Raw genomic sequence first — 12,047 nt, 5'->3', positions numbered from 1 at the left:
AGCAAAAAAGTTGTAGAGAAGCGCCCCACGTGGTTAAGTGTCCCGGATTACTGGAAATACCTCGGCTGGGAACTGGGGCTAAATAAGAATCAAGCAGCATAAATTCATTTATTTTCGAAATAAATCTCCTTTTTCTTTCTGGATAGCTAGTTCGGCCACATTACACAAAATAATTGAGCAGAAGTAATTGTGAATTTATTAAAAAAAAAAAAAACGCGAATGTAATTTTTAAGTTCCCCTTGTGGCAAGTCTAGCTTACCCCCCGTCCAATCTCGATGTGCTTTAGTTCCAGAAATAAAAGTAAAAAAAAAAAAAAAGAGAAAGCCTGTTTTCATAGTCAGGGAAATATATTTTTTCCAATATTTCGAAAGGCACAGCCTTCCTTCTTCAGGGCATTTTTTTTTTTTGGGGGGGGGGGGGGGGATGCTCGTCGGAAAATTTGAGTTAAGCCCCCTAGAGGAGACCAATATGGGCGTGGCTTAAGCTCTGCTCAAACCCTAAAAGATACAAGTAAGTTCTACAATGATAAATGGTGCGCGTTTCTTAAAAAGACGAGCTCACTAATCCATACAATGCCTTAACTTACGTCCCCAGCTGTCCCCCACCTCGAATATAAAATGGCCGTCCCTTAGCTACGTTCGACAAACAATTGCTTCATTCAGCCTCCGGCGAACTCGTCTTTTCCATTGTCAACCTCTATTATGGCCAATGACTGGATGAAATTTTTTTGTTGGCAGCAGTTAATTCTTATGACTCAACACACTTAATAATCACATGAAAAGAAAATGCTAATTTAAAGTATTCCTTGTCATTTTATTTACTTGTAATTTTAAAAGCGGTGTTTTCAAGAAGCTTCACGATTCGAATATGATTGACATAAGGACGTAAAAATACATAATACTTGTAAGAAAACCCCGATAATTTGCAATTCAGATTTATAAAACTTTTTCTCTTTCGGTAGAACACACAAGATCCTAGCGCGTCTCGAATCGATGGCGATTAATCAGCTTTAAGTATTACAGATATTTTATTTGCGCTTCTCAGCTATATTTTTTTTCGTTTATTTTCTGATAGTGAAAAACAATTTTTAAATTGTTGTGGCGTTTTTTTCCAGTTGGAAATGAAAAGATAGCAAGAAGCATTAGTTACCGAAAAATTAACACGGTGTCAACCGAGAAATGCAAATACCTTTATCTTGTATACATTGGCGGAAATGTCAAATGCACACGTCACTTTATAGAGAAAGCCATTATTAAGAAGCATAGAGCTGTTGTTACCAAGTGCTACTTGTGGAAAATAACAAGAAACGATTTTTCAAAACAAACATCTGCGCTGTTGGTGACTGCGAAGGAAACAAAGTACGTCCTTAGTTTTGGGATATTTTTGTCTGGCAACGCAAGTGGAAATTAGCGGTGATCACGGTGCTTGGTTAGATGGCTTTCAGGGTTTGTACTTCAAAGCGACATAGTGGATAAGCCACAATCTTAATCTTCTGACAATTTCAAGCGATTTTCTTAAGCTTTTCACACAACGCAGAAGGAGGTTCGTCGCATCTGTTGTGGAAGAGAAACTTTCAGGGGTTCTAACAGCGTGCAGTCTAACGATTGTGGTTTATCATTTTAAATGAGTTTTTACAGTTTCTTAGCGGCTGGATGCTGCTAACTACGTGAAGAGTTATCTGCCTAAAGTGGTAATCGTTTCTAATCCTGACCAATATAGTGGGAAACTTCGAATCATAAAAAGCCTTTCCTTTGGACAATAACTTTTTTCATTCAACCGGACTTTGCCATCAGTTGCTATGCGCGATCAAAACAGAACTTATTCCCGCAGTTCCTCGGCCGTGTCGCAGAGCGGTAATGGTCCTCGCGCTCCGTCAGTAGAAGCGCTAAAGATCATGGGTAATTTGGAAGAGGAAGAAAACAGGCGAGTCAAATCAGATAGTACTAAGCCCTGGTTACAAGGTCCCCACTCTCTGTCACGCCAGAGCTGTCGCTTTGAACTGCCAATGGACATGCGTGTCCTTGAAGAGCTTTCGTCTTTACAATATGTATCTCAATTCTGCCGCGTTAACAGTCGACGCAGAACGCTTTTTAGACATTATTTTACTAAAAATGACCGCGACAGGGATGGAAATATCAGCAGAAGGGAGCTTCATAGTACTCTCCGAGATTTATACGCCCAATCAATCAACACGGAGCAAGTTAATGCTATTCTTGACCTCCTCGACATCGACAAATCCGTGCGCACATTTGATCTGGACGTGTTCATAGCTGTGGCTGCCTTCTCTGAGCGGTACCTGTACTACTGCTACAGTTTAGCGGTGCAGGACGAAAGTGAGAAACGAACGGTATTGGAAGAAACTGACTTCTGTGCTTTGCGCTGGAAACTCGAGGGGTGCAAAATCAGTGACAAGTTGAAGAAAGTTCTGGAAGTTTTGTAAACTGAGGAACTTAACTATCAAAAGTACGTCCGAACAACACTGAAAGCAACGAGTGCTGCGTTCTCCTTAGTCAGCGGATGGTCTCCATTAATTCATGCACCAAGCTAATATAAACATATATATAATATAAACTAATTAAAATAATATAAACGCTCAACAACGTTTCTACTGTCTTTCATCTCACCAGCCCTCTAGGGACGGGAGATCAAAGACCCTAGGAACGAATTAAGCGCTGATCTACTAAACACTGATTTAAAAACGGTTAGCTGTCATTTTTTGTCGTGGCTAACTCTTTGGAATAAGTTTAAAATTACCGCATTCGCCAGCTAGCCCTTGCTGGTGTAGTGATGATATGATGATAGGAGTAACTATTTTACTGTTGAAAGTTTTCCGTTGTGTAAACATCATAAGGTGTCCAACCTTATTCTGGAGTATCTATTCTAGTAACAACCATTTCTGTGTGACACGTATGCGCACACTACACAACACTCCCGCCGCTGGCTAATAAGACAAAATGTGACCGTTTGTACGTATTCTTTGAGTATAATTACATAATATAAATGAATTAGTTTGTGTATATATATTATAATGTTTCAAGATGCCTTCAAGCCCTCACCGTATAAATCTCTTGTACTGATATAAGTCAGTATAAACAAGAGACTATGAGGTACCTGTGCCCCACGATAATGATTTTCAATCTTTTTTTAGTTCGCGCCATGCTATTTTGGGAAATTATAATCCGCCATTGAGTTTAAAATTAAATGACGTCACTCTAACTGACCAATAAGATGTCGACATTAAAATAGCAACGCAAACAAAAATAGATTGAAAAAGATTTTCATAGGAAAAGGGGCATGTATGGGGGATTCGCTCTCTTACCTCATAGTCTCTCGGTATAAATCGTTTATAGAGGAAGTGAGGTTGGACTAGTTTTCGCGTTTTAACCAGTCTGATGGTTTTTGAAAAAAATGTAGCGAAAAATCAGTTTTACATTGACAGGAGCTTCTGACATTGATTATAATTACAATAATAAAAATTGAAATGAACCTGAAGGTAGTATAGTGATAAAAAACATCTAGCTGTTGTTCAGTGAAAACAAGTCTACAGTTGCAAATAAACCAAGCCAAACTTTTTTTCTTAACTCACTCATGTTTTAAGGGAATAATCACAGGGGCACCCAACTACAGTTTTCTCTTAGATCCTTCGAAACGCTATTTTAAGCTATCTGGAGCGCCTTTAAAGCTCCGTAGGTTCATTTTAGGCTGCGCTATAATATTTTTATCTGTTCGGTCATTCTAGGGGAACTTGAGTCTTTTCGAAATTACTAGGGAATTTTTGTCCATATCCCTATCTGGAGCGCCTTTAAAGCTCTGTAGGTTCATTTTAGGCTGCGCTATAATATTTTTACCTGTTTGGTCATTCTAGGGGAACTTGAGTCTTTTCGAAATTACTAGGGAATTTTTGTCCATCTCCCGAAAATCTTAGGTCTTATTTCCTTTCCGAAAATCAGATCTTAGCTGACCTTTTTTCGGTACTCGAAACGACATTTTTAACAATCCGAAAACGCTAGGCCTTAACTTTCGAAAGTTCGAGGTGAAAATTCCCTTTAGAAAATTGTAGGGGATTAAGTGCCTTCCGAACAGATAATTTACCGAAACGATCCGTTGGGTGCCCCTGATAAACAGTTCAATGCTACAGTGACTGAATCAATAACAAAACGCGTTCAGATTGAGTCTGCGTATTCTGACTTTTTTCTTACAATGCTCATTGTTTGATGATTTCACCACCACACACGTTAGGAAAAAAAAAAAGCAAAATAAGAGTGCAAAAATACATATTACAGAGAAAGTGGTGAGGAACCCTTAGGAGAAACCATAGAGCTTATAGAATAAGGCCGGCTTCCTCGTTACAGTTTTTACATATAACGTTTGAATAAACTGAGACGGTTGATAAAATTACAGTTGAAACGATCAATAAACATTTGTGAAAAAAATAGCATGCAAGGTCCGAATAGAGATACGGATTTAGTAGTTGCTGTAGATATATTGTTTAGATCATAAGGAGGAAAGAGATACTGAGTTACAAATGTCTTTATCTAAAGAATTAAAGTGCTTAGGACTAGCTTCCTCCTTTTCCGTTTTCGCTGTTCGTCAGGTTTTCCCCTCTGACTCACCTTTCTAAATATATTTGTAAATATTTTTTATGCCACACAACCCGGCCCATAACGAAAGCGAAAGTTTTTTTTCTCTTTCTAGTATCATGGTACAATGATGCCTATTTGGTATAGTCCATACGCGACGGCATCACGACAAGATTTCTCAAGCATTTTCTATATGATCAGGAAAAAAAATCATTTATTACGGTCACCAGAACGTCCACTTCATCTAAGTAAAGTTTCCTTTTTGTCATTCGATTTCCGCCGGCAACGAACGCGCAGGGCATGGTCTCAATTTTACCCATAAATCTCTGCGCGCGTGTTCCCTCCCAGTGACTTCCTGTTGGCTTGGGAATTGAAGAGGTGATGTGGACTCACGTCTTCTGTTGGTGAGGTTCTCTGGTTGCATCATTCGAGAAAATCTAGAATGTCTAATATAGCTATAAAGAGAGTTCAAAGAGAATTTAAGGAGGTCATTAACAGTGAAGAGGTTCGTGGATAATTGCTGTTTTTGTCGCGAGGGTTAAAGCTTTAAACTACTACTGTGGACGAACGTTTATTTTGTACTGTACCTGCGAATTTAAAAACTATTGCTCATTTTTTAACCTAGAAAGATATTAACATTGTTATTGGATTCTAACGAAAATAATCTCAGCGAAGATGCGTTGTTTCTAGATCCTGAAATGTAAAATAGAGTTGGTGGATGAGACGTACACAAGGCTACGAGGAGAAATTGCTGGTCCCCCCGACACCCCATTCGAAGGTAATTTGTCGTTTATAAAATACCAATTTAAGACCTGTGGAGTCGAAATCATTTGGATATCAAGTCATGAACTTCTAAACCTCAAGGAGGGCTCGTTCGCGGTGATTCTTCAAGACAGTTGACATTGTTTTATTCTACATATTTGATTTGCACCGTGTTTGCATTAGTAACCTGGCAAATTCAATGCCTTGTCGTAATCTCGCTAGTGAATAGTTTGTCACACCAGTGAAGGAAATTGCTCAGTTCTTTGCTTTTGTAATGCATATTTAAGGTCACTACCTACCTTTTGTTTGGATTTTAATTTTGTAGATCTTCAGTTGCAAGGGGGTTTTCAACTCTAAAGCACTTTTTGCTTACACATTTAGGTTTCATTTTAGGATGGGGTCTGGAATTTGGAAGGGGGTGAATAGGTTTTGGAATCAGCGGATTTGGTCAAAGCATTTGTTCAGAATACGGATTTAATGCATTTTTTTGGACCAAATTTCAGATTTGGCTTACAATTTTTGTTCAGATTACAGACTTTACCCTTTGTCATTCTCAAGCCTATTTGTGAGAACCTTTTACTGATTGTCACTTGGCATAGATGCAAGCACCTGTGAAAGCCGGTGACTTGATTGCATTGATGGAAGAGCAGCATTTAAAACTTATCTATGATGATAGTGAGCATACTGGACAGACTGGGACAAACAGTACTGTTGATGGATGCACGCGCTTGTGTCTCGTGTTGATTATTTCTATTCCACTGAAACTGGAATATTTTTAATTTATACAAAGAACAGTATCAAACTCGCATTATAGATTGGTTTAGCAGAGTTTGTGCTTGGAATATAGATTCATGAAAGATGTTATTGAGTGCTGTTACCAGTGCATGTGATCAGAGTCTAGAGTCCAGTCAGGTCAGAGTTGACTGGTCAACAACGTTTTGCAAACTGTTTTGGCGAGTAGCGGTCTAGCGGACAAATACAGGCAAAATTTTTGCAGGAAAGTAAAACTATTCGATGAGAAATCCGACAGTGACGTCAACCTGGTTAAAAAGCTAGAACTTTGTTGTGATCAATATCAAAAGGAAGGAAATGTTTGCCCAAATATGTCATCGATAGAAATCCCTTAAGCTTAATAGTGGGTACCAGTGAAGCGAATGGCATGCTTCAATATTTTGGGATAAAGGTTAGTGTTGAAAATATTGTTGATAAAATTCTTTTCCATTATCCTGTAATTTAGAGGATCACAATAAAATTATTGCGTGTGTGCAGTGGTCTAGAATTTTCCTTGAAAGTTTTTGACCTGGCTTAGCCAACACGATACTTGCTTCTGAAATGTCTTGTTTATTGTGTAAAACAAATAGATTTCAATTTGCCGTGGGTCTGTACTCTGACACCCCACAGTGGATGTCAAAACGTGGTAAGAACATCAATCACGTTACTTTCCTGTGACTCGTAACATCCTTCTTTGTTCTTACCACATTTGACGTCATCTGTGCATTATCAGAGTAAAGATGCACCACAAAATGGAATCTATTTGTTAAGTGCTACACATGCAAGGGGTTTCATGTTTAAGCTAAGTTTCTGTGGATTTGGGTTGGCAAAAATATTTGTGCATCAATGAATTTGCAGCTGTGTAGATTCACACACCATTATTCACCTCCTCAGTCATTATTGGGTTCTTAAAGGGACTATGTCATCCCAGGCCTGATGAGAAGTACTTTGAAATCGTTGGCCCAACGTTTTGAAATACTGTCAGAAAGTTTACAAAGTTTTTTGTTGCGATATTTTTGAAAGCTTTTGCAATGACGGAAAGCAAAAATCCCACGACGAGTTGTATGCAAATTAGCCTCAACCGGACTCTACTGCGCATGTGCTCCAGCTGACATAGTCCCTTTAAAGGGTTAAAGAAGCTTACTAAACTCTGTATTGATGCTAAGTCACATTTCATTTATTTTACAGGAGGAAAATATCAGTTGGACATCATCATCCCTGATACCTATCCCTTTAATCCACCAAAGGTAAGCATTTTAAAGGTTAAAAGTACAAAAATAAACAAACAAACAAACAAACAAGAAAAACCAAATGAGACAAACAACAATCACGAAAGGGTGAGCATGATGTAAGGCAAGCTAACAGATGCTAGGTTTCAACAAGAGGAGCCCCCCTTTGAAAACGGATTGCACTTGCAAGTAGGTGCAGGTTGGTCCATTCATCTCTGTATTAACTGTGATTTTACTTTGAATTCATGAAGGTGAATTTCAAGACCAAGATCTGGCATCCAAATATTAGTTCAGTCACTGGAGCAATCTGTCTGGATATCTTGAAAGATCAGTGGTATGAGTCTGACAATGCTCATTTGTAATTGTCGCTTTATTGGGAGAGACGTCAATGTGTCAAGGGGATGATTTGAAGTTTGTATTGCCGTATACTTACCTCTGTAATTGGCGAGATGATGAATTTTATTAATTATTGGGTTCATTTTGTTTTCAGGGCTGCTGCAATGACACTGCGCACTGTTTTATTATCAATACAGGTGAGTCTCAAAATGTCCTTCCTTATCATTCTAGAATTGTGCTTTATTGAAACTATTTGGTGGTTATCAAGTTTAGGATTTCATGTAAAGAGAAGATGCATGGATTAGAATAATTATTACATTATTTTGTGAACAGCATTTACCATGTATTATGACTTACCTGTGGCGGTTGACAATAATTAGATAAGCTTTTAGTTTTTGGAAGCATCTTCTAAAACTGATAAATAAATCATGAAGAGGAAATAAAGGAAATCACTACCGTGAAGGAAGTCTGGAAACGGGATCTTAATTATCACAAAATTTGCTCAACTTTTGTTTTAAATTTCTTGGCTGCACCTCGCTTCTTGATCTTCAGAAATCTGATTAAACACTCTTCCTCTTGTGTGCTATATCACTTGACAACGTTTTTTATGGCAATAGGAGAAATAACATGCAAGTTGAAAACTCTGCCCTGCACAGCTGTTGTACAGATTTTAATTGTCAGTTCAAATGCAAGCAGCCCTACAGAAAATTGTCCAAAAAAGTGTTAGAATGTTGTCAAAAGCTTGTAAAAAAAAAAGAACTCTTTGTTAACATCAACAACAACAACAATTTATTTGCAAATTCTGAAGACATAAGTTGCTTGTCTCGCAAATAGCCACAAAACTAGTCGAGGCGGGACAAGACGAGTATGAGAACATAATGGAAAAAAATTGCAATAAATTACAAAACATGCTGGAAAACAGGGAAAAAAACTTAACTTTACATAATAATGCAGATTTAGATAAGGCTATGCAACAAAATTAAAGTTGGCCTAGAGCACTGTAATATTGTTTACTTTTGACTTTGTCAGGCTTTACTGTCTTCTGCTGAACCAGATGACCCACAAGATGCCGTTGTTGCACAACAGGTACCAGAAAATACAGTTAATATACAGAACTTATAAACTAATGTTCAAAGGAGATTGCCGTTGTTGATTTATTTTTATTTATTTTATTTCAGTTTAAAGAAAACCCTGAGATCTACAAAAAAACAGCCAGACATTGGGCAGAAGTCTATGCTGGAGGTAAAATACATTTGAATTGTTTGAATTATGTTTGTCTTTTTATTTAATTTAACACCAGTTACATTGTTATCATTATAGCCATTGTCGTCATCATGATCATCATCATCATTAATTATTTTTAATTATTTCTTGTTTTAGCTCCCAACGCACATGACCAGGATTGTGAGCAGAAAATCACACGGCTGACCTCAATGGGCTTCACTAAGGTCTGTGAAATGTTAAATGTTTACAGCAAAATTAAGAAAATCATGAACATTAAGAAACGTTCAGGGATGTTTACTGTTTATTAAGGCAAAATCAAACCATAGGAAAAAAACACTAACCATAAAAATCATAACCATTACAACTGGCAGTTTTTCATCTCATATCTGAGTGGTTATTTTATCAGTAATTGTGTTTGTTATGATCAACCAGCTCAGCAAAATGAAGCACCAGGAAAAAAATAAAAAAAAGACAAACAAACAAATGTCAACAACTTAATAAAAGAAAACAAACAAACAAACAAACAAACCAAGCTTAAGGACGGTGCCTACTATTGTTACTGCGCATACGTTCTGCGCATCGCGAGATACTCGGGTTTCCTATGGGTGGTGCCTACTAATACAGGAATATTTTTGGGCAGTTTAATTTTGTACGGAGAAAGCAGAACTTACCAAATGCTTTTGGTATCTCAAAAGAAAATTGGGGGTAACCATGCATTTTTCAGAGATAATTAAGCTTGAATTTAGGAAAAAATCCCATACATTGCTTTATATTTTGGCGTTTTTTAGAGATATTATTGCTTAATTATCTCTGAAACATGCGTGGTTACCCCCAATTTTCTTTTTGGATTCCAATAGGCCTTGCTGAGATCTGCTTTTCCTGCATAGTCATAAACCAGACAAAAATACTTCGGTATTAGTAGGCACCGTCCTTAAGAACATTTGCTTAAGGACGGAGCCTGCTACAAAAGTAGATCTTAGCAAGCGCTATTATAACCCTAAAAGAAAATGTAAACCACACAAAAATACTTTGTTTTAGCAGGCACTGCCATTATGAAACCTGACTTTCTTGGACCATTCTGAGGTGCACAGAACACGTACGCAGTGGCAAAAGAAGGCACCATCCTTAACATCTTATGTCTTGGGCCTTTTCTATGGACAAATGCATAGCCAGGGGATGTTGGCCATTGGGATTTGTTTTGTGTGACATTCTTAGTTCTTGCTTTAATGAGTTTCTTTGCTTTCCTCCACAGAACCAGAGTTTGGTTGCTCTCTCCACACATTCTTGGAATGCAGAAAGAGCTGTCGAGTCTTTACTAAATAGCTGACATTATTGTATTGTTGTCATTTCTCCGTAGTGTGAAGTTGTTTCTTAATTCTCAGAGCTAATAACACCTTGCTTTCATGCACGCTACAGTAGGTTGCAGAGGTGTGCTAGTGATTTGGTTGAATGTCAAAACACTTGCATCTCTCTTTATAGATTGTATTTTAGCTGAGTGGTGCAGGCAAGACTGATAGGGAGTACAGAGTATCCCCATCTGAGCTACCAAGCGAGTCCTTCCCCCATCCCATCCTTTCCATGTCCCCTGGATAGAAGGTGTGACCTTAATAATGGAGCTAGTCAGAGGAATGGAGGCTTAATTTCTTGGCTCAAAAAAGTTCATAAATATCAGAAATCGTAGTTAAAGAAATATTTCTTGAACACCAACAGAAATATGTAGAAAGTTTGTCAAGAGATTTTGGACCTCATTTGGTACTCAAAGTCTTTTGGTCAATAATGTAATAACTGATACGTATCTTCATTTGCAATCTTGACTGAATTGAATAACTGTTTTTAAGCATGATGAAATCAATCAGCAGAGCTGGTGGGTTTGTAAAACACTAAAAATAACAATATTATATTCGTAATCCATAAAATCTACATGTAGCACTAATAGATATATATTTCACAATCAATGTATTCACAATCCATAAAATCTACTAGGACAGGGCTCTATTACTATACCAATCATTACAGCATTGATAGACGGACTTGGTTGAGTAACAAAAACTCTGGCAAACTTTCTGTTTACTACTTGTTGCTCTTCAATAATTTCTACCGTTATTTTATTATTATTGTTATTAATTTTGTGGTATGCGCTCTTTGTGTCTGCCAGATAATAGGTGTGACTTCTTATCAGGGAGGGGTGGGGGGATCCTTATACCACAGCCAAGGAACAGTCAGGGGAAAGAAGGTTTTCTTTTCAAGGTCAGACATAGAAGAGTCAGCCCTATCTTTTTTTCAAGTGGAGAATGTTCTGATTCTGTTTTTGAAAGTTATTAAATTGTCCTGGAACATTAGCTTAAAGGGGAAGTATCACGAAAACTTGATGTCATTTCAAAACCCAAAAACGTTTGTCTGACAACAAAAACAAAAAATAATTGTCAAGTCTTGTTATAAATTATCACCCCAGTGCAATAAAACTGTCGATTAGTGCCTCTGGCCAGAGACAGAGTAGGTCGGAATGGATTGAAACTTGGAAAATGTTAGGCTAATGTCTTTCAAGTTTTCGTATTTTTGTTTCCAAATGCGCTAGAACAGAGTACGAGTTGTTCCTGTCAAGAATTGAGTTGATTTCTCTCCTTTCCGTTGTTCTAGAATTATTTTGTAGCAAAGTCTTATTTCACCATTTTTAACAAAAGAGGTCAAAAACCCCATGATACTTCCCCTTTAAGCTTGCCATTGAGTGTGATAAAGGTTTCTTCACATTTACAAGGTAATGTTTCCAAAAAATATATATATCAGCACTTGAAGGAATTGAAAGTTTTTGGCTTTACCCCAAAGTGCTCATCATACCTAGGAATGTTTTAATTGTGAGGAGTGGCAATGTAGAACTTGGATGTCCCTTTTTATTGGCGGATGGATGACTTATTTCTCTTGGAAGAAACCTTAGAGTTTAAGTTTAAACTGTTAGTAATTTTTGTGAACTCGAAATAAAGCAACTTTAGTAGCCCAACAGACCTTTATTTTCGACTAAAACATTGTGTTTAAGTATTTCATTATTTTTCTGATACTAAGGAGACAACCGAAGAAGCCTCAGTTACTAAAATGCAAACCTGTTTGTTGAAGATTTTGCCTGAAGTAAACAGTTTAATGGAAACGTTTT

At 37.4% G+C, this 12,047-nt stretch overlaps 2 protein-coding genes across 2 annotated transcripts; both read left to right on the top strand.

The window, feature by feature from the left end:
- The first annotated feature begins 1,004 nt into the window (after nt 1-1,004).
- LOC146472077 (uncharacterized) lies at nt 1,005-3,753 on the top strand. The gene has a single exon (XM_085120888.1). The coding sequence runs from the start codon at nt 1,799-1,801 to the stop codon at nt 2,438-2,440; it is 642 nt and encodes a 213-aa protein (XP_084977014.1). The 5' UTR covers nt 1,005-1,798; the 3' UTR covers nt 2,441-3,753.
- Nucleotides 3,754-4,926: 1,173 nt separating this feature from the next.
- Nucleotides 4,927-11,897, top strand: LOC146472076 (ubiquitin-conjugating enzyme E2 K-like). The gene is made up of 9 exons (XM_085120615.1): nt 4,927-5,085; nt 5,271-5,358; nt 7,302-7,360; nt 7,594-7,676; nt 7,833-7,875; nt 8,708-8,764; nt 8,857-8,920; nt 9,059-9,126; nt 10,155-11,897. The coding sequence occupies exons 1-9, from the start codon at nt 5,023-5,025 to the stop codon at nt 10,227-10,229; spliced, it is 600 nt and encodes a 199-aa protein (XP_084976741.1). The 5' UTR covers nt 4,927-5,022; the 3' UTR covers nt 10,230-11,897.
- Nucleotides 11,898-12,047: the final 150 nt, after the last annotated feature.

The sequence above is a fragment of the Pavona decussata genome, unplaced genomic scaffold, assembly GCF_977016875.1.
Source record: "Pavona decussata unplaced genomic scaffold, jaPavDecu1.1 SCAFFOLD_102, whole genome shotgun sequence".
NCBI classification, from domain to species: Eukaryota; Metazoa; Cnidaria; class Anthozoa; order Scleractinia; family Agariciidae; genus Pavona; species Pavona decussata.
Note: the sequence above shows the minus strand (reverse complement) of the source record. Positions and strands in the feature narration are given on the sequence as shown.

Coding starts and splice junctions, on each gene's coding strand:
- LOC146472077 (XM_085120888.1), top strand. CDS start 1,799: ATGCGCGATCAAAACAGAACTTATTCCCGCAGTTCCTCGGCCGTGTCG.
- LOC146472076 (XM_085120615.1), top strand. CDS start 5,023: ATGTCTAATATAGCTATAAAGAGAGTTCAAAGAGAATTTAAGGAGGTC. Junction 7,677..7,832: donor GATATCTTGAAAGATCAGTG/GTATGAGTCTGA, acceptor TTTTGTTTTCAG/GGCTGCTGCAATGACACTGC. Junction 8,921..9,058: donor GGCAGAAGTCTATGCTGGAG/GTAAAATACATT, acceptor TTCTTGTTTTAG/CTCCCAACGCACATGACCAG.